Genomic DNA, 26,684 nt, shown 5'->3' on the forward strand with positions numbered 1-26,684 from the left:
GCTTCCCAAACCAGACAAATCAAAAGAAAATCCAGTGTTTGACTTTGATCCATCCACAATATAAATAACTAATTTATCAGTTGTGCTTAAAGAGGCATACAATGGGAAGAACAGAGAACATTGTGTAGCTGGGATAATCCCTTAGAAGATTTATCCTGACGTTGCCTTGAGGGGAATAGTGGGAGCAAGAAGCGGATCCCGTTCCCTCCCTCTCTGTCTCTCTATCTCTGTTTCTCTGGATACATATCCACTATCTCAGCTCCTGATCAGCCCTATTTAGTTATATTGCATTGTGTTCTTTGATATTCTAGTTAATCCGTCAAGTGAAGAGATTTAGCCGAAGATTACAGTGATTCAATGAACTTTTGATCACCTATGTCTGTAGCCCTATGGCATTTTCTTGATGCACTGTACAAGCATTTCTATAGATCGCTGTGTTTGTGTGGGTTTAGGGAGGCGGCTGTCTTCGTCTCTCGTTTATGCGACTTTGACTGTTCCAAGATATAGTAGCAAGAGCAGTGTCGTTGATGGTCTGACAGCTCCACAGTTTCCCTCAACCTATACTCATGGGCTACTGACAAAGCACAGATGTAGTCTCACAAAGTGTAATTTACCTTAATGTTGTTTTAAGTTTTTAAAAAAAGTAGGAAAAAAAAACAACTTATATGGCAGCAGCGGGAGAAAAAAATTCACTCCACGAGACCTGGTTTCCTGTTTAGATAGAACGGAAGCCTAATTGCAAATTCAGTTCTGAGCCAAAAAAAACGACCATGAAGTCATGAGCGGATTATTTTTTCTGCGGTCTGGTTAGTCAACCTGGTGACTTGATCTGTGGGCAGGACTCCAACAAACAGACCACAGAAGTGTAATTCCACTTCAGGACTGCCTGAGCCCATCTTACACATTGTGTATGCATGTTGTAACCCAAGGTGAGGTGTGTTGCCTGGCAACAACACAAACAAGCCAACCTAGTTTTGGATAACATCTGTTTTCAGTTCATGATTTTCTATCAGTTGGAGCTCTCTGTATGTGCAATTACTTGAACCAATCACATGCAAAAGCTTTTTCAATCTGGCTCTTTGAGTGCTGTCACTAGTTATTACAGTGTGCGCTATTTAGCAAAAGTGCATTTGCAGTTTGAAGAGCATCCCAAGATATTAGTGGCATCTAATTGCATTACCTGGAGGAGACTGATGGCGCCAGTTAAAATGGCTGGGCCCTGTTCAGGCTGTGTTGAGGGCAAGTGCTTCTTTACAGGTTAATACGTCATGTTTCTGACTGGAATCTTTTGTCGACTAAGTGATTTTCTGACAGCTTTAAGCCTCCACTTGCCTCACCAAATACCCTTATTCCCTAAGCAATCATACATTTTACCATTAATCCACTTTCATCCATGTGAAACTAAAACAATGACAGAATGATAATGCCAGCTAATGCAGCCAAATTTTGATTGCACAAGTCAGATTCTTTCTCATTAACTTGTTCTGAATTGATTCATGCATTCATGCTTGTTTACCTAGCAATAGTGTAAAACGTCCCAGCAGTGCAATCCATATTCAAGCAGGGCCAGCTGCGAGGCTTTGCTGCAGTACTTGTTCATTGAAGTCTTGGAAAAGCCAGATTGCATTTTTTTTTTTTGGTCTTTCATCACTCAATCACTTCTAAATAACCACTGATCAAATCATTACATCTTTTCAACAATCCATTGTACTGCTTACACTTTGTGTACACATAATAGATACATAATGCATAATAGAAAATCTCCACATAGCTCCTCTTTGGCAAGTGGACAAAAATGCATCTGTAAAATGTACAGTTTCCATAAGAATAAAAAAAATAATTCATCTGTTTGGCAGCTCAACATCATTTCCCCAAAAAGCCACAGGCAAATCTTGATGACTGAGAAGACAATAAGGTGAAAACTGCTAAGCGACCCTCATAGGATATGTCTCTAGCACATTCTGTCTTCCACTTCTAGATTTAGTAGGGACTGGAGGGGTTTTTACCTCACACTCCTCACGCAGTCCAGTGGGACTCTCATCTTGGGAATAGCATGCCAGTTTTATTGAGCAGGGAGTGGCAGCAGAGAGAGACAAGGGCCCTTAGAGATGCCTGGATGTTTTCCATATTAAACTGAAGAGAACAAGACTTAAGAGCTCACTGGTGAAATGACTCATTTTCAAAATCAAAACGCCAGTTAAAGTAGCATAATTATGGAAACAGTGACATGTCTATGTCTGCTGTCGGCGTGAGACTTTAATTCCACTTGTACTACCCCACTGTCTCCCCTCTTCTCTCAATCAATCCTACACATTCCTCTAATCATTTCCCACCCTCACTCTTTCCCCTGGCCCCTCCCTTGCGGCGGTAGCCTTTTTACTAATTCCCCAACCTCCAACTCCTTCTTTTTTCTGCCTCACTTCCTACTGAGAGTAAAATGTCTATGGGCATTTATATGCACTTTAATATGAGCAAAGGATGTGGGGTAATAAATTGCTTCTTTCTCTCAATGAGCCATAAGAAGCGGTGATAAAAACAACTTTTCTGTTGTTGTGCGCTTTTGCCTTGTGAAGTGAGAAAAAAAGCTGTGTTTGAAGTTCAGATTAGTCTTCAGGGAGTCCCACCTATTGGGACTGTTAACCTTTAGCCATTCAGCTATAAAGCAAGTGGGTTCCATTAAAATACATAATGCATGAAGTGCCGAGATTGCATACCATTGATCAGCACTTGAATAAATTGAGTTGAAAAAAAACCATTAACATAACCAGTTACACATAAAGTGAGATGAATAAAGTGCAGTGTAACACCTGCAAAAATTAGCGACTATCAGCTGCAGTTTTGTGATGGTTTGAGGTGGACAGGCTAACTGAAGGCAATTTAAAAATAAATAGTAATGAACTATAATTCCAGCTATTTGTGTAATGATTTGCTCCCTGCTTTTGTTGTCTTCCTACCGGCATTTTAGTCACAGTTCTTTCCCATCATAAAAAAATAATAGTCTGAGTTTGAAATGTTTTATACACAGACAGCCTTTTGTGATTCTTAGCTTCAGAGAGATCTTGCTATAACCATTTATTCGATTTAGTACCGGATAGAAGGTAACTTTTTTCCTCAAACTGTATCACAATAGCGAAAGTTCACTTCAAGCGAGAAACACTCTTTCGTTCTTTTCACCTTTCACTCTCTGTAACTAGAAATACTTAACCTTATGTTGTTGTTTAGTTATTGTTTATCCTGTTGGCTGAGTATGAAAAGTTGCCCTGAGATACACGAGAGCGGTTTAGCTCGGTGCAGTCGTGGTCTCCAAGGCAGCATTGACTCATGGCGCCTGGTTGCTTCAGATGCGGAAACAAAGATCGCTCCCCCTCCCCCAACAACCACACTCCACTCTCCAAAGCATGTACATGTTCCCCCTTTTAATGCAATTAAGGACTACCCTGTCAACTTGACAGGTAGCCTCCATCTCCTTAAATGCAAGCACGCCACTACAATAAGTCTTTGTGAGACTAACATGCCATTTTCTTCCCCACCATTTTTGTTTTCATGTTTCGAACTCCCCTTCCCTCTTGTATCAGGAATAATTAGGGCAATTAATTCAGGTGAACACCCATTATACCATATGTGTTTTCAGATTAGGTGCCGAGGAAGCTCTGTCACCCAACCCCGTGCAGACTGGGAGATGACCCAAATTAAAGCATGTTTCCTCCCACCCATAGTACCCCTTTCCTCCTCAGACACCCCCCCCCCCCCCCCTCCTTCTCCACCACTCCAAACCCTCATCCCCATCCCCCTTCCGGTGCCATGCCAGCCTCCCTGCAACAATGCCAGGGAACGCCTGCCAATGGTGGCAGCTCCTTAATGAAATAGTAATTGTGACTGTGACTTGCATGCATCAGTTGTTTCCCTGTCCTGTTCTGTTTCATTGCACAATACAGACAGGAGTCTACTGAGTTCCAGCTCTGTAATTTCATTAATGCTCAGTGTTGCACCTCTGCGTATAGTTTGTTTTCATTACAGCTTTACATTAGCTGTGATTGCTTTACTAAGTCCTTTGCCTTATTGTGCTAGGTCTTAATATTTTAAGAAATGCTGCATATATGAACTCTACCACATGTGCAAATAGAATCACATTTTCTGGAGTAGCACCCCAATGAGTTATGCATGAAGTCGATTAAATATTGCCTAAAAGAGATGCCTAACAAGATGTTTGTGTGGTGGCAGTAACAGCTGTTCAGAGAGACACGAGAGCGTGGAATATTTAAGATCAATACATCATTTATTTCTCTGGGAGTCTATAATGGGCCCGCAATCGTATGCTCCATTACTGGACACAAGGGCCTAGACTGCTGACCAATCCCATCTAATGAAAACAAATGTACTGGCAGCCTGAGGAAAAGAAATACACTACACTGCAGTTAACGTTCCACTGTCATTTTGTATGAGGACTGTGGCCCTGGTCTATCCAGAACGGCAGGCTTAACAACTCAAGTGTGTCATTATGTGTGGGCAGGGAGTGGGAAAGCCAAAAAGTGCCTTAATAGCAGACCTCTGCTGAAAATCAAAACCAAATTGCAGTAATTTAATGGACATGTAACTGCAGTACGTCATAAATTTATTACTTCTACTGAATTTATCTACTTACCTATCAAATAATCAATCAATCAACCTACCTACCTACCTACCAAGCTAGCTTTCTACCTATCTATCTATCTATCTATCTATCTATCTATCTATCTATCTATCTATCTATCTATCTATCTATCTATCTATCTATCTATCTATCTATCTATCTATCTATCTATCTATCTATCTATCTATCTATCTATCTATCTATCTATCTATCTATCTGAACTCTCATTGTGTGACAGCGTGAAATATTCTGGATGTCATGCACAAATGTTCAAAACTGATAGTCTTTTATGGCTCTTTCATCAGAGCACAAATAAGATCAGGACTATTATTTCCAAAGTGCCCATGCTGATCCAACATCAGTTTTAGCTTTAGATCATGTCGAAAATGGAAGAAAAACAAGGACATATTCAGTGATCCCAAATCAGCACACCTCCTCTCAGGAGCTTGATGAGCGCAGCTCCAGATTAGATTAGAGGCCTTGCACTGATGAATGTAATCCATCATCTTGTAAACAGCAGAAATGTATGACAATTTAGTTCCAGTTACTCCGTCATAAGCTCTTAGCTTTTAGTTTTTTTGAGTTGCATAACTACAAACAGAATAAAGAAATACAAATGAAGGCTCATGGGGCGACATGTTTCATAAAACTTGGGGGATTTTGATTTGTGACCATGACAGAGATTGAAAATACATCATTCTACGTTGAAAGCATCTTTTTTCTATTTCCTGCTCTCTGTTTCTTTGTTTCACCTTTTGCCTTTCCACTGCAGGCAAAACAAAATGTGTGGCAGTTCCATTTCATCAACAAAACTAGGAGATAAAACACAGATAAAACTGGATGTTTTGTGAATATTTCACCGCTTTATTCCAGTTTGTGAAACGACAACTTCTTTGAACTTGATTTTCCCCCCACGGTGCGAGCTACTGTGTAGCCCATGAAGTAAGTCTTCTTACTGGGCACCGAGGGACTGAGCTGATCAGCCTCTCAACACAGCGCTTTTGTTTTTGTTATTCGTGTCATATTTCTGTCAGGTGTGGCAGCTCATCAAGCTGAAATAATGAGGCCACATTCCATGATTAGTGACAGAACTCTTTACATATTTATGTGACAATAAACTGTTTATTTGTCAGATAGTCAGTTCTTGTGATTATTTCACCAAAGACCCTATCATTTCTTTGCATTGATAACATTTAGATTACACAGTAAACAACTGCATTTCTCAGCACAATACTGCATTTGTGCAAAATTCGATCATTTGGTGCGAACACAGGCACAGAGGAGCAGATCAAAAAGCCAAAAGAATCTCTAAAACTGTCTTTAATACCACAGACTGCAAAACATAAATTCAGCAAACCACTTTATAAGTGGGCGTATTAATTTAATTGAGGCAGAATCTGTTGTGTGACATGATAGATGAATGTGGGAGGGGAGGTTTAGCAGCTAAAGAGTTTAAATGTTTATGCTTTTTTGGATTTATAATTCCTAATATGCATTAAATGACATAAAATAATGTAATTTGAATAACAATTTAGGAATTCCAATATTACATCTTCCCCTGCAGTGTGGCTGTGGTATGTATATGTTGTTTGAATAACAATATATCTGTGACATCATACAACAGTTGTAATGTGCACTATGCTGTTTGTATACAGACAAAGTACAGCACTGATTTCAGGTGATTAGTGTTGTCTTAAACACATCACTAACAGTGTGATAAGCAAAGCCGAGCCACATATTCATTCAAGTGCATCAAAAAATAAAGTGCAGGTATTGGATGAACTCTTTGTATGCTGCCTGCACAGACAACAGCTTGACAGTTGGTTTCAAAGAATGTCTCGGCACCTGAAGGGAGGTGTGCTAGGAAGGAGAGAATCACAAAAGTGGTTCAGTCATGCACATCACACTGTTCTTGTTTTTATTAATCCCCACTGTACATCTCTGCAGCACTTAAAACAGACTTTAGCTAGCACCCTCCAACTCACATCAAAGTCAACACTTGTTTGTTGTGTCATTTTTAGAAATAGACATTTGCCCAAACAACTGACAGTAACAGTTCTTGTGCAAATAGGCAAGAAGGAGTTTTCATTGTTCTCAGCGTTGGGTATAGTGTCGGTTTCACATGAGGTTACAGGTGGAGGAAAAGTGGCGCACTGGATGAAAGTGATAGGTTTGTAGTTTTAGCTGCTGAAATGTGACAACTGATTTAAAATAGTTAAACAGTGACATCATCTTAATGATACTGAGGGCCTTTCTAATGTATCTACTGTTTGTTTGGATATAATATTGTAGTTGCTGTCTGAAACGTTTCCTTTTTCTTTTTACAATACTTCGCAGAAGTGACATTTTTTTTATGTTCGTCGCCTCCTCTTTCAATATTGCTTGATGTGCCACAGATCTCTCCAGTTTGGTGCACATGTCACATTAAAACTGAATTAACTCTCTAGCCACCAATATGAGGAGTGCGGTGTGAGTGGAATGCCGATAACGCACAGTAGGGAGGGCTTTGTGAAGCACGGTGTGCTAAAATCACAATAATTTAAATAATTGACATTATACATGCTGTGTTAAATAAATAATTAAATAAATAAATAACCCCTCTGGATCATAGCTTGGGTTTCTCATTAGAAGGCAAACTGTGCAACTCTGTGGCTCAGGAATGAAAGTCAAGAGAAGCAATTGCAATAATTACAGCTGCAAGAAAAAGTGCGTGAGCGCGTTGGGAAGGGTAGGGGCTGCACGGAAGGCAATAGGGAGGGAGGTGCTGACTGTCAACAGGTGCCTCTGATTAAGGGTAATCTGGGTAGCCCTCCCCTTTTCTTTTCTTTTTTTTTTTTACCTCCGCAACAAGCCCTGCTGCTTCTGGATGCCTTGAGCTCTGTGGCTGCCTGGTGTAATGAGCTCCACAGCCACACAGTCGATGCCCCGCAGGACAGTCCCTACCGAGCCATAATGAGCACTCCAGTGTACCAATTCGTGCTCCCCACCAAGGGGCCCCCCAAGCCCGCCTTCCCTCAGACAAGGGTGGGCATGGCTCGTTCGCCAAACCCTCCATAGCCGCCCTCCACTTCAACTCCCTTTCTGAGGTAATGGCAACCCCTCTTGGTTCAGTGAGATGTCCCTGCATGTGTGGTAGGAGGGATGGCCCAGAGCCTAAGCTTGGCATCAATCACGCCACATCAAGAGCGCGGCGTAAAGCAGAGGCGGCGATAGGGATTGAGTTGCAGCGAAAATAGAGAGGAGGCACAGGACACCGGGATGGAGTGCCGGGTGAAGAGCGAGGACAGCTGAAGTAGCTGGGGATGGAAAAAGGTAAATGATGGTAGACGGATGGAGAGAGTGAGGTAACTGACAGATGGAGTGAGCGCAAGAGAAGCAACGAAAGATAAATTGTACAATGGGGGAGCTGCACACTTTGATGGGAGAGAGGGGTGGAGAGAAAGACAGAGGAGTATCCGAGTATAATGAGGTCTATGGAGGAGGGTGGGTATAGAGAAGGGTATAGTGTCAGAGTCCAAGGTGACGAGAGATAGTGGAAGAGAGAGAGAGAGAGAGAGAGAGAGAGAGAGAGAGAGAGAGAGGGAGAGCGAGAGAGACGGAGAAAGGGAGACTCTTTTGGCAAACAGCGATCCCTCTGTTGGTGCTGGGGTGGATCTGTGTGTTTAAGAAACTGCACTGCTGTGCTTTTGCTCTCTTAAACAACCAGGAGGTGGGTGAGAGGATCGACGGGCCTGACCATGTAGCAGGGCTTTGAAGCTGCCTCATGCTGTGAGAAACTGTATTGGATTTAGAGAGACTGCCTTTCAAAGCAAAAAAAAAAAAAAAAAAAAGAAGAAAAAAGCAGAGAATGAAAGACAAAACAAAATATAGAATAAATAAATAGAAAATGAGGGTGAAAGAAATATTTAGTAAACAGGAGTTGAACATTGATGTGCCTCATACATGCACTTTTGTTTATTAATTGGTTATCAACGTTTGAAAGATTACTCTAATCATATCATATCCTACTGGCCCATATGTAAATAGCAAGATGGCAGTCATCAACACGGTGTGGAACTGATTGGGATTACTCGCCATCATTAATTGTGGTGATGAAAGATTTTTATGGCAAGGAATGATTTGGTTGAAAAGAAATGGTTGTCTTTCACATTAGAAATTCTTATGTTTGCCTGCATTTTGCATTTTTGGATGTGTGTGTGCGTTTGCACGCACGTGTGTGTTCTTACACTCGTGTGAAGTCCAGGAGTAAAAAGGCACTCGTCATCTTTCATCTGTGCCACATTTATTCAACAGCTCTGCAGCAGCTGTTGCAGCCATGTTTTATTTTCTTACTTTCTCCCGTTGCAAACTTGTTATTTTGAAACTAAAATCTTGTGCATCTTCAATAGCAGGTATTCAGATCACTCGTTGTACCTACTGGCATATGAAAAGAATACATTATATATTTTTCTGAAGAAATACACTTGGGGATCGAGTAAGTGTGCAACATTATACTGTATACAGATAACACGAGAGAGATACAGTAAAATGAGAAACTTTTTGCACTACAATGGTTACATCTGTATCAGAGAGGATTAGCATGGTGAGTAGGACTGAATGGTGTGTCTTATTTTAATTGCCGTGTATTTTAAATTGCTTCCCATTGCTTTTCTTCTTGAATAGAACCTCTGTGGGGCCAAAAACTGTCTTTTCAGAAAATGGTTCCATCTGGGAATGAGGATTACATTATTATTATTATCTTGTGAGGGATTAAGGATTTGTCTCATTTTGTCCCAGTGAGCAGTGTTGCCATGCAAAATACAACTAAATCACAACAGAGTGTAACAATATATAATGTATTAAAACAGCATGTATATATTTAAATCTACATGCTGTTTTAATGACAGTATGTCATAGAATCAAGTGCTAAAATGATGTTTGGAAGCAGAGCTCAGCTCAATTTCCAGTAACAAGAAGATACTAAAATTAAAATTGACGTTTGGGTTTAGTTTTGTGTCATGTACAGCATGTATGAGTTCATGTATCATACATGACAGATGAATAAATCTGCAGGGCATCAAAAATCAGGACCTGTTATCCCATTGTTTAGAACACAAGAGAAAAGGCAAAGGCCTGAATTTCGCAGACAGAAAAATAAGACTACATGTAAAAAAAATTTTACAACATCTTTTAGATTAATGATCAAGAATAATGTATAGTTTTTACATTGAAGGCATTTAAAATGTACACAAAATTGCCATCATTATTTGTTTTCACATGTGTCACTTGGCTCCAGCGCTGTACAAACAGAGAGGACACCATAACAAAGCACTGCCCACAGCAACAATTGACCTTTGGGGTTCTGATCTCCTAATGTGTTTCTCTGTGTTGGTGCTGATAAAGCCTCCCCCTCGCCTCTGTCCAAATCTATAAAGCTTTTTCCAAAGATGGTGGTAATGCGGAGTGGGAGACACAAATATCCTCTCAATTCCATGGTCATAACCTCTGCCTCTGCCATCGATAGCTCTATATAGGGTGTTTAGAAGGCCTTGTATGTGCCTCCATTTGATAGCCTGTTGATGGTTCAACATTTCATTCAGAGAAAATGGTTTGTGTTGAGGGGGTGGGGCAAAAGCAAGATGAGCATTTTTAGTCAGGTCCCCTGAGGAGGTCTGGACTGCACAACTAGAGCTGCTAATCAAAACTAATCTCTTCATCTGCATATATTTACATATTTCACCTATGTCCACCTGAAAAAAGAAAATAGAAATAGATTTGCAAATCCATTCGTGATCAAAACATCCCAGTTATTATGTTATAGAGATGTGGTGATTGACAAGCTGTCTGAGCAGCTAATGAAGAGATACAGATTGATCCCTGTTCAACTGAAGGTATTGACCGTTTTTAAAACTATTTCTTTCTGAATCACTGCAGTGATTGTCTTTGACTCTATTTAACCTCAGTTTGTTATACAAAGAGATATCGTATTGACACAACAGGCCATGCTGTCATCAAAAAACACCCTTTTTTAAGCAAGTCCCTTTAGAAGTGTGTGTAGGATTTAGTGACATCTAACGGTGAGGTTGCAGATTGCAACCAACAGAGTTCTCCTCGCCTCACCCTCCCCTCCCGAGTGTGTAAAAAAAATCGGCACTGTCTGCGAAACTCACAAAACATACGAAAAGGTTCTCTCTAGAGTCATTGATTCGTTTCTTCTTTCTGGGCTACTGTAAAAACCTGGTGGTGCAACATGGCACACTTCATGGAAAAGGACCTGCTCAGCCAATGCTGATGTTGCGAGATGATTAAAGTTAGCGTTAGGATTAGAGATTAGGGATAGGTTTAGAGACCAGTTAATTGGCAGTCAATCACGGCAGCGTTGAGTTTAGAGCAGGGGTGTCAAACTCATTTTAGTTAAGGGGCCACATACTGCCCACTTTGATCTCAAGTGGGCCAGACCAGTAAAATCATAGCATAATAACGCATACATAACGACAATATTTCTCTATGTTTAAATCACTGGTGAAGGTTTTTGGATGATAAACCTTATTTTAAGGTCTTTCTACAATAAACTAGAAACATAAAGAGCAAAAACTCAAACATCAGCCCACTGTTTATCTGCCCCGGCTCTCCTCTGCAGATTCCCTCGCTTTGTGACACGTTTGACGTCACGGAGGCGCTGCTGCCTCCGGAGCAGACATCGCATTTACGCTGTTTTTGAAGCAATTACTGGATCGATTAAAAAAATTTACAAAACGTTTGTACTCATAAACCTCCATACTCTCATAGAAATGCAATTTATGTCTTTCTGTAATTTTCACACTTAGCAAAGTCATCCGGCGGGCCGGATCCGGCCTGCAGGCCGGATGTTTGACAGCCCTGGTTTAGAGCTTGCGGCCCTCCAACTGATCCTATCGAGCACCAGCCGACTAAGTCAATATGTATACTGTATATGGGTGGCTCATTGTAGGCTGCTGGAAATACAAGCATTCTTCATTACAGGTGATTATAGATGAATGAAAATATAATAATGAATATCATATTGCATTTCTGCCAATATAGATCCCCTGAAATTCAAGGCATTTCATATGAAAATAGCACCAAAGAGAGCATGGTTGATCTTGGGGTTTATAATCATATTGTTTTTCATAGCAAAAGTTACTTGGGTAGAACACAAAGATACATAAATACCGACTATATATTGTGACTTTCTGAAACTCGTGACCATCATGGCTTAATTAGATTATCTTAATCAGGAAGAGCTGGGATTCATAATATTAGTTACCTCCCACCTTTTACATCAGGCTTCAGCAGCCTTCTACTGATGCTTAGCCAGAAAAGCTCTCCACTGAGGTTTCATGCAACCAATGAGATTAATTCTGCATGCATAGCAGCTCTGTCTCTGAAATGTTTTTGTATAGCTAAAACCCCAATCTGCCTACATGTCCTAGTTCATGTGTGGCCGTAACCCCCCAGACTTGTGGTTTGGTCGAGGCCTCTCTGCCTGCTAGTATTGTGGAGCACACGCCTGGCATGACCAGTACCATTGGGGGAATGGCACACAGCTGGTTTGATTGGACTCTGGCCTTAATCGCCTATGACTCTGCCATCAGTGCTCAAGGAGCAGTCACACATGTTAACTGTGCTCATACAAGGGAAACTGATTGGAGCCTTCCAGATTCATTCTCAATCAAATACTGAATCACGCTCAGACAGATAAAAGGCTGGTGTTGCTTTGTGAGATGGGTATCAATGCCTAACGAGAAAGCTCTGGTTAGGTATTCAACGAGCTACTTAGGGTCTTGGTTCCCAGACAAATGAAGGGGTCTATTTTCAGAGTTGATTGTTGGATGCCAAATAGTGGGTGACAGTCTGGGTGCCAAGATAAATACATCTACTCCTGTGGAAATGCCATTAGCCATGCATAGTTTCATCCTAAATACTGCTGAAAAAGGCTGCAAAATAAAAACAAAGAGGTCTGAAAGGTCGATATTGAGCCACTCTGCTGAGAGAAGAGTAGATAACTCATCAAAACAGAGCATCTTGTCAGTAATTGGACAAATAGATGAAGAATAGCATAGGCTTGGCAGGTTTATTCCAGAATAGTTTTAGAACTTTAGTTTTGTCAAATATACTGTTTTCTAATCCTGACTCGACCTGACTATTGCTTACAGCTTGTTTTCTTCTTTTATAGTTGTAGTCTGGAAACCCTTTTTATATTAACGTTTTCTCTGAAGGGCAGATCAATTCAGCGACCAGTGTCTGTGGCTACTTGCGATGATGTTGAAGTCAAGCCTGTTTTTCTAAATGTAGTTGCAGTGATGGTAGAGATTCGTCCAGTTTCAGCGCATTATGATTGGTTAAAGCTGCTCCAATAGTTTCAAAATTATCCCGACGTCTATGCACAGCAGGATGCAACGAATGGAAACCATTTCCTATGTAGTGTACCCAGATCCATATATTCACACACCCAGAATTTGGTTCTGCGAACTCCTGGCTACGGTTTCATAAAATACATATCAATCTTTTGTCAAAAAGGCAGTCAAATAAAAACTTTCTTCGTGAATATTTTAAACAACAGCAACTGCACTGGGCAATTTAACTTCAAAAACTGTATTTATTTAATTGATCAAAAGAAAAATAAGTTTTGCCTGACCATGAGAAGCAGTCAATAACAATGTGCAGCTAATGTAATTTTGACTACACTTAAAGCTCTGCTCACCCGACTAGAGAGAGGACTGCAGTAAATAAATTGGTTGACTGTTGCTGATAAGCCTAACAGCAAAGCAGCTTCTAGGCATTTGAATGAGGGCATTAATGGTTGTTTAAAACAGGAATAATGAAGTGACGACAGCCGTGTCGTGTTGCCTCTTGCTCTTAAGAGCAGCGTCTGCCAGTGGAGGAAAATATAGACGAGACTGGCTTCCAAAGGACATCAGCAGAGAAGTAGTACTGTAGGTCATCAGAACTTAGTAAATACTATAATTGCAAACCAAAAAAGAAAGCCTCAGCCTCATTTCAGCATAATTGTGTCTTTATATTAGAAACGGTTTGTCATGCGTGCGCACACAAACATATTGAGTCATGCACAAACACTCATATGGAGGCATACACACAGGGAGACAACTCTTAATCTTTCTGACACACACATGTGAACGCTTACGCACACTTGCTCACAAAATACACGACAAAGCACATATGCGGCGCACAAACACAAAGCGAATGTCCTCACAAAGTAGATGAGCTCTATTCTGTGTCGAATGGAAAGCATCTGCAAAGCCAGTTCCTTTCGGCCGTGGAGGCGTGCGTCAGCCGGCAGAAGCGCCTGCTTGGTGTCCCAGGGTGGCTCGCGTAACACTTGGCCTGCTCCCTAGCCACTGCCTGGATCAGAAAGGCCCACTGCTATTATCCGCGTGCTGGCAGCACTGAGGCTAGGCTTAGAATGACAAATTGGTTAGAGGGAGCGAGTGACGAGAGCAGGCCAAGAAATATACTTTGAAGAGAGAAATGCATTTCGGGTTTTCGACAAGCATGCGACGTTATATGGTCAAGTGTGCAAGTCTGACTCCTGCCATGTGGATTGATCCAGATCCCAAAGACACTTAAATGAGGCGAGGCTCTCTCATCAAGACAATGCCAGAGTATTTATCTTAGAAAGTCACCCAAAATATGTCTGTCAGAGAGCTTTTCAGCATGCAGTCTCTTGTCTCGTGGCCTCAATTTGAATCAAACTGCCCTTTCTCTCCAAACTATCTGAGCAACAATGATTTTGTCCTATTTACTAATGTTTCAGACCCTTAAATTGTTGTATTTTTCACAAATTTTGAAACACACATTTAATTATACCAAACTTAATCTGAGGAGACCTTTCTATTTACTGGATGAATCAGGAAATTTACATAACTCATTTAAGATGATGACAGAAATAATCTGCAAAAATTGATATATATATTTCTTTTTTATAATACCATGCTAATATGATTCACACTGATAAATGATTGATTCAGAATGTATTACTTAATTCACTATTTCAACAAACTGATAATTTCCAAAGATTTTCCCCCATCACCATCTGTGATTACAGACAGTTAATAATGCTCTGCGTTTACTGTTTGGCAAAAGCAGTTTTCACAAGGAAAATAAATACTAGTCTGAACAAATGTTCGTTTAGTTTTAGTACTGAACTCCAGTAAGAGAGCATATAAAGTGTGTAGACATGTAAGATCAAATATGATAAAACAAAAATAAAAAAATGGATAGAATTACACCCGTTCTTGGTCAAAATAGATTGAAAGCAGCAACATTGTCCGATCCATTTTTAAAGATATGGTGGGCTGATAGGTGAACCTTTGCTGAGCCACATGTGGTACATTCATGACATATTTTGAATTCAGTAGCAGCTCGCTTACTCAATCTAAACCTGTATCAGTTTGTGAAACTTTGTCCTTTTCAGAAGGTATCAGGTTTCTGAAAACAAAATCTCTGAATGCAAAGTCACAGCAACCGCATACTATAGGCAATAAAAACAGTATTGAGCTTCCTCGATCTGTTTCAGATTATCAAAAATCCACATAGAATGAAATGCTGCTTTAGTTAATCCACAGCAATATTGCATTTGTAAAAACAATCTACGGTACCAGAGACTATTCAAAATATCAGGGACAAGGAAAAAAAAAACTGAATGAGAAATGGCAGTATTGTGCATAATGTAGTGACTGGCTGCTTGATGCTGGAGGTGCACTGGATTGTAGTCTACCTGAAGTCAATGTACAGGTAATTTTGCAGAAAAATAGAAAGACATGAAATTGTGAATTTAATTAAATCCAATAGCTGCTTGAGCATGTGAAGAATAATCCAATACATTTAAGCATTACCACATTTTTCTTGTCTATTTAGACGACTGACTTATTTACAAGAATGTGGTGCTGCTGTATTAAGTGAGAGTTTGCTTTAAACACAGCAGCTTTGTAGGTTGTAATTACATTGTTTTTCTGCAGGCTTGTTGGCACCTTGGTCAAAGGCAAGCTCCGGTGTGCCTCTAGGACTCCCCCCTCATGTAAAGTAGGGCCCCTTGCCTTGCCAAAGCAATCATGACATTGCACTGGTGCAATGCTAGGTCTGCAAATAAGCCATGTAAGAAGCACACACACAAGATGTTGGATGTAACCCTCTCGAATTCCCTCTCTCAGCAAACTACAGAGACGAACCAGTTGGCATCTCTCGAATTTGGTTTGAGGTTGCAGAGCATTTTACTTTTGTTGTCAAATTGCTTTGCAAATGAGGCCCACCCTGGCACAATTTCAAAGAGCTTGTGCTATATGTGCAGCTTCCTTCAGGCACTAGTTTCTGAACCTTCATCATTCTGTATGCATATGCACAGTACTACGCTAAGCTCACATGGAAGACTAGATAAACATGCCTAGCTGGGAGGAAGATGGAAGGCAGTATGCCTATGTCTTGTCAGCCTGTCTGTATGTTGATTTTCTGTTCCTCTGCTTGACTGACATGGTCTCTCTAATAACATGGCAGGTAGACAGTATGAAAGCCTCGTAGGTTCCTACCCATTAAAATGATATTCAATCATTTTTTGATGGCCTTTTTTTTTGCCCGAAACCACGCCTTATAATGATTTAGGGTACGAGTGCCATTCACGTTGAAATGTTGTGTTGCTTGAAGCCACATCAAAATAATTGTTTTGATATGTTCCGTTTTTGCCTTGGCAATGACATTAATAGGAGGTGATTGTACAATGAGGATAAAGACATTTTTTTGAGGTATGTTGACTAAATTTGAGCCACGGATCCCCTGGCTCACAATAATAGTTTTTTTTTGTTGGTCCGGGCATCACGGAACAGGCATTGCTTTGCGATACAAGTGTTGCACATAGTGCGTGTCCCTTTGATTGCATGTCCAAGACAGGCACTAAATAATATTAATGCAGGGATTGAAACATTGCAAAATAGCCCAAGGCTCAGAAATTGCTAATGAACAGCAGCGGGGTGCAGTTGGGGTTTCAGTGGCGGATAAAGGCATTTGAAACCCGTACTTCATGTTTCAAAGGCAAACAATCTATGACTGCTTTATTTATGCTCCTAACATCTATGCCATTGCCTCAAAAGAGGGCAGACTTGAAATGTTCAATGTGTAAAACTGTACAGGATTCTATAAAATGTTAAAAAAAAAAAAAAAAAAAAAAAAAAAAAAAAAAAATACTCATCGACATTTCATAAAAGCATTAATCGAGCTTTAGCAGCAGGTATCTTAGCTTGTGTGGAGCACTTGCTCGTGTGGATTGATAAGCAGCGTAAGCACAATCTCCATCATCAGTATATTACAAATATATGTGTTTTATGCTTGTTACAGCCCTTTCTAACGCTGCCTATCAAGAAATATTCTCACACTGCAGAGAACCAGCAAGCAAGGGGAAATCCATGGAGAGGGATAGAGACAGAAGGCAGAAAAAAAAAGAGAATATATTTGGTGCTATGTGCTGCAGATCAAAAACATGGCAGTCACATGATCAAAGGCATTTGATAATCCTTGAACTACATGGCTCCTTTAATCCTAGTGAGAGAACTATATTTTATTGGGGTGGGGGGGGGGGGGCGTGGGGGAGACAATGTCGGGGTGGCAACCAGAGCTAGAAAAGCAGTAACTAGCTGGTAGAAATGCAGTTTGCTAAATGTAGCACGGTGCTTTTGAGGGAGCTGGGGGAAGGCGACGGTATAAAGCCTCCTTGTATGCGCTTAAAGTGGAGGCTGAGCTGATGGGTCGAGAAACACAAATGTGCCACAAGTCCCTGTCCACTCAGCACTAAATGCCGCTTTTGTTTTTTTTTCACGAAGCTTGTTGGGGATGTTGGCTGGTTGAATGTGACTTGACTGCTATATGCTACGTCTGGCGCATAGAAACAGTTCACAAGCTACACAGGGTTTGGGTAAATACTTGTTCCAAGCAAGTTGGCTTCCTTGTTAGTTCTACATTGTACTGTGGATTTGGCTAATGCATTACAGAGTACATAATTAAGACTTGGACAATTCATGGGTTGCAATGGATCGAGTGCTGAAGCCCAAACTAAAGCAAAGCAGAAATGATTCTTACTAAATCAGCATGTCTCCAAGAGCTCAGACGAAGACACATCATGTTTCAGCTATCTTTCCGTTTCCTCAGAAAATTATTTTTGTTATGTATCATAGCATTGTGCTCTCTGGGCCTCATCAAATTACAATAACCACCCCAAGCACTCTGAAAAGACAAAACCATCGATATGCGGTGTAACCCAAAGCCCTCTGTTGCAAGCCTTGTCAATAGTGTTTCTTTATCAGATGCAAAATGTCCCCGGACAAAGGTGAGTCGAAAAGTGACAACTGGTTTCTCTTCCATGTTCCTTCACTCCACTCCGGTGTGATTTATCTCTAAGTTAAGCTTCCTTACGTAGGCTACGAGCTATTTCTCACAAAAGCTACATGGCTTCCACATTGATGATGCACCGATGATTAAAAGTTACCTTACATGTGTGAGTTATACTGGAGCTACATTAGAAACACGAACATGGTGCAAATTAAAAGTGATGTTTTGCTGCACTCAAAGAATAAAATGAGATTCCAATGAAATAAAATGCAAAAATAAAACAATTTTGATTATAGCCTGGGGACATTTTTTATTTGTGTGCGTGTGTGTGTGTGTGTGTGTGTGTGTGTGTGTGTGTGTGTGTGTGTGTGTGTGTGTGTGTGTGTGTGTGTGTGAGTGTGCGTGCGTGCGTGTGTGTGATAAAAGGCAAGAATTTTTTTTATTATCTATGGTTGGTATCCAGCTATCCAAAGCACCAAGTCCAAGCAGAGTTTTTAGAAAGCCATTATGTTTGCATTTGTTAATATTGCCTTTTGCACATTGTTTGTACTTTCAAATTAAAGTAGTCACTCAATATGGAATACACCCTCTGTTGTTTACCTGCAATTTCAGACTGACTTTAGGTGGCTCAATAATTTTTGCATATTTGGGCTCTGATTTTTTACTCTAAAGATTTTTGCATTTCTTAATGGCTCCTCAGGCTAATTCTAGAGTGAATGTGGTAAAGTTAACTTCAGGTTTTTTAAGACTTATATTTTAAGTGTTGTTCCTTCTTGATTAACTTTCAATGTACACTGTAGAAACGTCTGTGTATTGTAAAATTTGGAATTAATTAGGATATCGTCAGTTTTTAATCCACGTGCAATCAGTAAGATAAAATCTTGGAGGCAACGAACAGAAAAGAACAGAAGCAAATTCCATTTCCTGCATCTATTTCCGAGGGAAATAATTCATGTCTGTTTGTCACATCAATTAAGATATCATGGTTATATTGCTTACTCGATCTGTAGGGAAAATTTTGTCTACTAATTCCATCATCCCAGCAAGGCCCATTTATTCATTTATATTTCATGACTTGGTGTTTACGCTACGGTGAAGCCTGGCTGTTTTGTTTTTTTTCCTCTCTTGGTTGCCTTGGCCAGTGAAGTGTTCTCCTTCTACGCAGCAATGAAATATAGATGTTAAGAGGCTGGAGAGTTGAGTGTCTCATCTGTCCTGGTGATACCATAAGGCAGCCATTAATAGTGTCACGGAGCATCAGACATACCACAGGCACATAATTGGATATGAGGACATAACTGAAAGCACCTGCTTGGAAATCAACAGGGCCTTCCCAGGAGGCAGGCCCTTGGTAGATTCCCAAAGAAGTGTGCAGAGCCCGTGTGCCTCCCTGCTGGGTTTGCTTCACCCATTGCTCTTTTCATTTCTCACTGAGGTCAGCTCAAGATGGCTGTTTGTTTTATTTTTTTATGATGGCATTGTGAGTATGCAAATACTTTGGTTCTTTGCATAATCACAAGCAGCGGGACCATCTGTTGTTGGCTTGTTGACTTACCTTGTGTCTGCTTTTAATGGTGTTTTCTTGTATCGGAGTGATGTATTGGTGTATTAACAATGTGATAATCATTTAACCTCAAAAAATGCAATCAGGCTTGTATACAAAAGTCTGAACATATGTTCAGTGAAATCTTCTGACAAAGAAGGATTTATAATCATTGTAGAGGGATAGAAAGAAGGGGAAACTGGAAAACAAAACAAAATGCATCACTATTCCCGCTCACATGATGTATGATAAGATAATGCTGTCAAGATAAAGATTTAAAATGTGACTGTCAACAAAAGCTGTGGTCTTGGATTAGCGGGCGGCAAAGAGTGGGAGTTGAGAGTCGCTTAACCCCTCTAAAATATATTGCAAAAATGCTAATAGCCAGGGCTAGGGAATAAGCTGCAACTTCTGTCACTGAAGATTTGCTGGGAGATGCCCTCCACTGAAAACATGTCCCTGATAATGTGTTTTTCTTGTAGAACCCGGGCCAGACACCGGAGAAGTCTTTTAACTCACCACCCCCCATTTGTCCTCATAAGGTAGGCTCCTGCTTGCTTTCATCCAAACTGGATAAACAACAATATCTGAAATAATTGCAGATATTTTAACATCTGATGTTCTATTTGCCATATCATCGCAGGATTCTGAGCAAAAGGATGTGCGAATGAATTTGTTTATCGCTGATTCGAAAAGAAAAATGTTTTCCTTTTAAAAAAAGAAAAACAACAGCTTTGCCTCTGTTCTATTCTTCCTCTCTGCATTCTGTTAATCATTCTAGATTTATTTGACGTGAGGCGAGAGGGGCAGATTTATTCAATGCTAATTAGTGCTGCACATGCACAGTCAAAGTCATCACTTCACTCTGATGGTCTCGAGTCATCTCGGCACACTGACTGAAGTAACTCGCCCCTTCAACCCCTATGCATGCCTCTTGCAAATGTGATAATGCGCTATGTAGTGAAATTCACACAATTTCGGTTCACGAAACACCAAATGTGTAAAAAAGAAAAAAAAAAAAAAAAAAAGCCTGTGTCCTTTTCTGGATGAACAGCCGTTATGGCGATGAGTGGCTTATTGCAAGAGTGGACCCTGGTTAAAAGGAGCCCAGTGGATGGAAGCTGTCTGACAGCCTGTCATCAACTGTTCAAAGCCTAACACCACTCTACATCCCTAATGCACAGCTAGCTGTCTAAAATGACTTTGGTGGCATTGAAATCTGCAGACAGAGGTAGAACAGTAAATAATAACAAAATATGATACCCCTTCCCTATGGTCTGTCAATGGCAAATCACAAGGAAGGCAATCAAGTTTTTCTTTGCATGTCTGTCAGTGCAAAATAACACTGCTTGTCCTTCAAAGAGGACCTGAACTTCTCACATGTGGGTTGATGTGAAACTACAGTTTGACATGAATGTAGAGTAAGATGGGATGTTACAGAAGTTTTCATACAAGAACACCTCTGTTTCTTTTTCTCTACAGAGCAACTCTATCTACACTATGTCCTGTTACTTCTGGCCGCCATATTTCTGTCTCATTATCTCTTTCTCTGACTTGCTCTCTTCCCATTTTTACACAGCTGATCAGCGCTGATGTAATAGGGGAACACTGTGGGTTTGCGGAGAGTGTTATTCACGTTTTAGCTGTTAGCAGCGGAACATAATCTCCCTTTAGTCAGCTCACATTAGTCTCCATGATCCGTACCAGCCCAATATGTGCAGCGAATGCAATGGGCCAGCTGGGGTAATTTAGTATGTCAGTCAGCTCAGGAGGCTGGTAAAATGAGTAAATGGTTGGATATGATTTATATGTAAAGAATATTCTGATTATAATGGCTCTCAGAATAGAATTTCCTGTCTTTTTAAACTTCTCTTCATCTGCATTGTGTGCATCCCCCAGATAGATAGTGAAATGAACAGAGGGCTTTTAAACTGACTACTCTGTGATTATATTAAGAGTGTGAGAGCGAGGAGAGAGTGGGGAGGGAGGAGATCGGGTGCCCGAGCACTAAGTATATATAATTGCTTCTTGACACATTGGCCAAATTCTGCAGTGCCAGGATCTGAGCGAAGATGATTAACGGCTGTCCAAGTGGGTGGGCACTGCAGGTCGTTCGGGGCCTTTGGTTTCCATAGTGATCCGAGTCTAAAGGCCATATATTGCATAGTGAATATCCCAGAGGTCCACACATTGTTAAACTGCAATTATAACTCACGTGGAGAGCATTGTCTGTCCACTGCAAACTCTCTTATTCAGCCGCCAAGCGTATTGCCGCCTTTTTTTTCGCTCTCTTTTCCGTTATTTTCTCCACTATTTTTCTTAAATCGTCTCTTCTAGCTGACAAGAAGATAAAGACTGAAAATCTTGCATTATGTGAATAATTGATGAGTGGGCTCACCTCAGAGCATCATTACAGTACGGCAGTCAGGGTAAGAGGTGTGGGTAAGATCATATTTCTGAGACTCGGCTTCAGCAGGTTGGAACCTGTGTCAGTTTTTCACAAGGTTTTCTTCTGAATGTTCACCGTAAATAACAGCATTGCATTATACCCCAACAGGATAGGAATGCAATTTGAACAGGGATGCGCACATAAATGCATGCTTCTGAACATAAACAGAAGAATCATATTTGTAACACAGATGGTAGACATGCTTTTCTGCCTGTTTGACAAAATGTTGTATATTAAGTATTTGGTGATGATGGGGGTGTTCTGGCTGATCCAATTGTGTTTGTGTTAGTATGTGTGTAATAAATGTGTGCATGCATGTATAAGTGAGTGAATGTCTATGTGAACGGCACAATATAAATAGATGACAGATGGAGAGGGCGAGGGATGGGGGTGGGGATCAAGCACCTCTGACAATATGGGGCCTGCACTGCACGTTGTTCCTGCCAGCTCTGAAATTGCTATGGTAAACTAAAGCCGTGCAACACCAGGACGCCATTTCACAATTTTATTTCCCACAAAAGAGAATCTCTCTCGTGAAATGTCACATAATGCAAAAGTTGAGTGATGAACATGCGAGACACCTTACTGCTCGAGGCACACTTTACCCTGTGAAGTCTGACTAGGACATAAATGTAAAGACACTGATGGTTGCAAATAAAATGCTTAACGAAATTCTATGTGTAGAAGTATTTGAAGCCAAGGAGAGGCCACTGAATAAGCACATCTTAATGATGATTCATTCTGTATAATAAAAGAAAGTCCCTGCAGCATCCAAACAAGAGGCTAGGCATGCAGCAATTAAGCTTAGTTATAGTCATCAAGCAGACGATGGGTGGTTAGCAAGGCATCTTCCTGGACATGTAGGTCTGCATTCACGTCCTTGCAAGCGCACAGACAACCCCCCCACCTCAATCTCTCCCTCTCACATACTCTCCCACACACACACACACACACACACACACACACACACACACACACACACACACACACACACACACACACACACACAGACATACACACACACTCAAACACACATTTCATTTGAGGTAAATGTGATCTCAAAAGACAAGCAGCAACAACCCACGGCTCCATCAGGGTGCCTGAGGTTGCATTGGTGGCCATCGTCAAACAAATAATGCTTTGTGACTGAAAAAAAGACAATCCAAAAGGTCACTTGTGACCTCTGGGACCAGTACTGTGCAGCATCTGTCACTAGCAAGCACTACATGTCTGTGTCAAATGGCAAAAGGTATGCGGTGCAGGCAGCCTGCCATGTAATAAAGGCAGTAGGTCTATATATACATAGCATCACTGTCACAGCAGCAGGCACAGTAGCAGTCTACCACATGCCAAACTGTATACACGACTGGATGGATAACTTGAAGCTGGTCACAGAATGGCTAATATTATGCAAACACTTTAAATGTACGCACTTTTGAAGGTCACACATCGAATGCTGTATGAATAAGTAAATTCACATCTACCGTATATTCATATTCTGTGGCAATTCCATTGAAAAAATACTCAAATGCTTTGTAATATAATCACAGAATAAGATTGAACTGCTTCTAAAGTACTTTTGAAAGTACTCTTGTAATTTTGAATGACATATATTACCTTCAGACTGACAATTTCAGATGTTTTACAGATGTTTATTTTATACTAATATTTTAGGAAGTATTTGGCATACTTTTCTACAGTGGCATTCCTTTATTGGTTTATGAGGTTTAGGTACGCCTCAGGGGGCTGACTAACATTGACTTCCCTCCATATTTGATGTTATCTCTCTTGTCACACAATTTCCACCAACAAGGGTTAATGGCATCAAAAATTCAGGGGAAATTGATGAAGGAAGATAAAATCCATGTTTCCCTCTCAGCCAACTTGCAATGCTCATATATCTGAATCAGACCACACCTCCATGTGGAACAAATCAATAATATTCCATTTCTAACCAAATTCCTCTTTTTGAATGGTGAAATCCAATCTTCATAGACACACTAACAAATTGGATACCCCGACAGCTGCATGAGAAAAAGAAACAAACAGAGACAATGAGATGACATTGGTTGTTCTGTAAAAAAAAAAAAAAAAAAAATACCATGCATATTGTGCGAAGAAATTGCATATCTCACAAATTTAATTCTGAATTCTCTCAAAGTGCAAATGAGCCAGAGTTCTGTGGTGGGCCTATATTTCCCAGATCTCCTGCACTGCACTCTCTAGCTCTCTCTCTTGCTGGCTGTCCTTCCCTCTCACTTGCCACGACATATCCCCCCCTCCTCCCCCCACACACCCCACATGCAGCTAAACCAATCAGGGATTTGAGAGCCTTGCTTCCAATCAATTACCACCCAAATCAGTGCAGAGGCCTTTGATATAGAATCATTTGTCAAATCAGTGCAGATGGCTGGGGGCAGGTACCCCTGTGCCATAGGCCATATCCATGTGGAAATCTCTGCTCAGGGTGGGCTCTCCTGATGCTCCCCAACCTATTAATGGGAAGTCATTGTGTGCTCCAGGACTGCAGTCCAGCTGCCTGGTCCCCTAGATTGCTAATGTATAAGCATCTTAGCCTGACCAGCGGATAATACCAAACCCCAGAGTCTACCATGATTTGGACTATTTTTAAGGCAGGCAAAATGTGATTTTCACAGATCCTACTTGAGGTGTTCAAATGGACTGCACAAAGGCTGCAGGGAGTGTACCCGAGGTGCATTTTTAAAATGCAGAATTATCACATTTGACCTGCTGCGACAAAATATACTGTAGTACACAAGTCAGTCCACTGAAGAAAGAGACTCAGTAACACCTAACAGAAATTTGAATTTTCATCTTGCAGGTGCACAAGCTACAGCTGTTCACATGTGCACCTTCACCGTATGGTCTTTACTGTTTGGGTTTTTTGGTAATTATGTACTCATTATTAATTAAGTCTCTATTAATTTACAAAATATACATACAAATAACAAATTATACTGTAAAAAGAAAGCCATGTTAGAATGCATTAAAATCAGAATACACTACAAAATTAATTATGTAGCATAAATACATCTTTGATATTTAATTACAAACCATTTATGTTGCTGTGTACAAAAGACAAAGTATTTTGTTAATAATACTAACATTTTTAATTCATCAAAATGCATCAAAAGTCAGTACACCAATTACTAGATAAATTCCATTCTTTTAATTTCTAATATTTTGTATGTCCACCTTTATTTTTGATGAGAAATTTTATCTATCATGGGCATTAATAGACTTCCATAAATCTATAAAGGATTGTTCTACTTTTCTTCACAGATTATCCTTTTTAGATGTTCTTTGATGGAGGGGCTTTATTGCTCTTTGTCAGCTCAAAATCTCCAAAAGGCTATACCAATTTACATAAATAATGCCTTCTATAAATGTCATCTCGGCAACACTTTTTGCACTAATCCAACTCCAGCACACTCCCATCTCCATATTTCACAGTCAGCCTGTTTTCAAAGTCCATGCGGGTAGGAGGTGTTTAAACCTCACCAAATAGTTTCTGTGCCTAACGATAACTAAGAAGTTTTGGTGCTTAAAACTAACCAAGTAGTGTCGGTGCAAAAAATAATTAATAAGTAGTTTTGGTGTTTAAACCTAACCAAATTTTGATCGTGTCACATTTAACCCAAACCATGATATGTTCCTAAACCTAGCCATGTGTTTTTCTGGTGCCTAAACCGAAGGCATCTTGTAAGTATGTCTGAGATGCTGAAGGGTCCATGGTGGATATCTCTGAGATGACAGCTGGTTGAACAAAACAGCTGTATTTGATGCTCTGGAACAGTAACGAGTTGTCACAAGTACCATACAGTTAGTGTGATACTTGTGGCCAGGCCTGTGCTAAACATGCTGATCCCAACAAATGTATTTTGGTTTCATCCGACCAAAGAACATGCTGCCAGTACTCATCAGACATTCTTTCCTGTTTTGAATTTTAATCTTGCAGTTTTGTGCAATTTTGTGAGCCATAGTTTTCTTCTTGGACACTCTTTGTCCATAGAGGGTGACTTCATGCAATGTCCTTTGCCCTTTCTAAACATTACTGAAATGCTACTTTTCAAAGGTAATGATTGTGCCAAATTAGAGGCACTTATCCATCTGTTTTTCAATGCATGGGTGTGTAAGTAGTGAAGTGTGTGTGGCAGCATAATTTAAGGACAGCCACTGCACCTTCAGTTATTGGTAGCATGGCTCTTCCTGTACCTCCTAACCACTGCTGCAGCTGTGTTTTGACTTATGTAGCCTAGAGATGGTCTTGTACCCTCTTCCATTTTCATGAAGTATCCCCATCTGTTTTTTTTTTTTTTTGGCAATTCCTCACCATGTGGAGCCATGATGGATTAGAATCACTTGCCAAATTTGAAAAAGCTGTTGTATGCACAGACCCTTTTATAACCTTGTCCATACGGGTAATTTTGATTGGAAAATTACACGTTTACTCACTGACTTTTATTGCAGTGGTCACAGGTGTACTGACCTTTGTTGTACTCTGGGGACTGTATTTTCAATAGAGTCTTTCTAAAGTAAACTATACATACCCTGTAACTTAACAATAATGCACATTTTTTTTTTATTCTTTAACATTTTTGTCATACTGCATAAAGATGTACTCTAATTTGTTGTAACAACAACCCTGAAACAACAACCCAGCCAGGATGTTGTCCCCTAAATGTTTCCCATTAGATGAAAGCTGTATGGTT

General features: G+C 40.4%; 1 protein-coding gene across 2 annotated transcripts in view; it reads left to right on the forward strand.

Annotated features, from left to right (window-relative positions):
- The window catches only part of pcdh11 (protocadherin 11), a 128,072-nt gene that overhangs the window by 33,459 nt on the left and 67,929 nt on the right, over positions 1 to 26,684 (forward strand). Inside the window, exon 4 of one of the 2 annotated variants that reach the window (XM_069171903.1) lies at positions 19,985 to 20,044. The exons of the other annotated variant lie outside the window; for it this stretch is intronic. Coding sequence (XP_069028004.1) covers positions 19,985 to 20,044 — 60 coding nt within the window. The remainder of the gene's footprint in view (positions 1 to 19,984; positions 20,045 to 26,684) is intronic. 2 annotated transcript variants of the gene reach the window in all.

Source organism: Embiotoca jacksoni, unplaced genomic scaffold (assembly GCF_022577435.1).
Source record: "Embiotoca jacksoni isolate LCO1_2020_lvr unplaced genomic scaffold, fEmbJac1.0.p SCAF_5, whole genome shotgun sequence".
NCBI classification, from domain to species: domain Eukaryota; kingdom Metazoa; phylum Chordata; class Actinopteri; family Embiotocidae; genus Embiotoca; species Embiotoca jacksoni.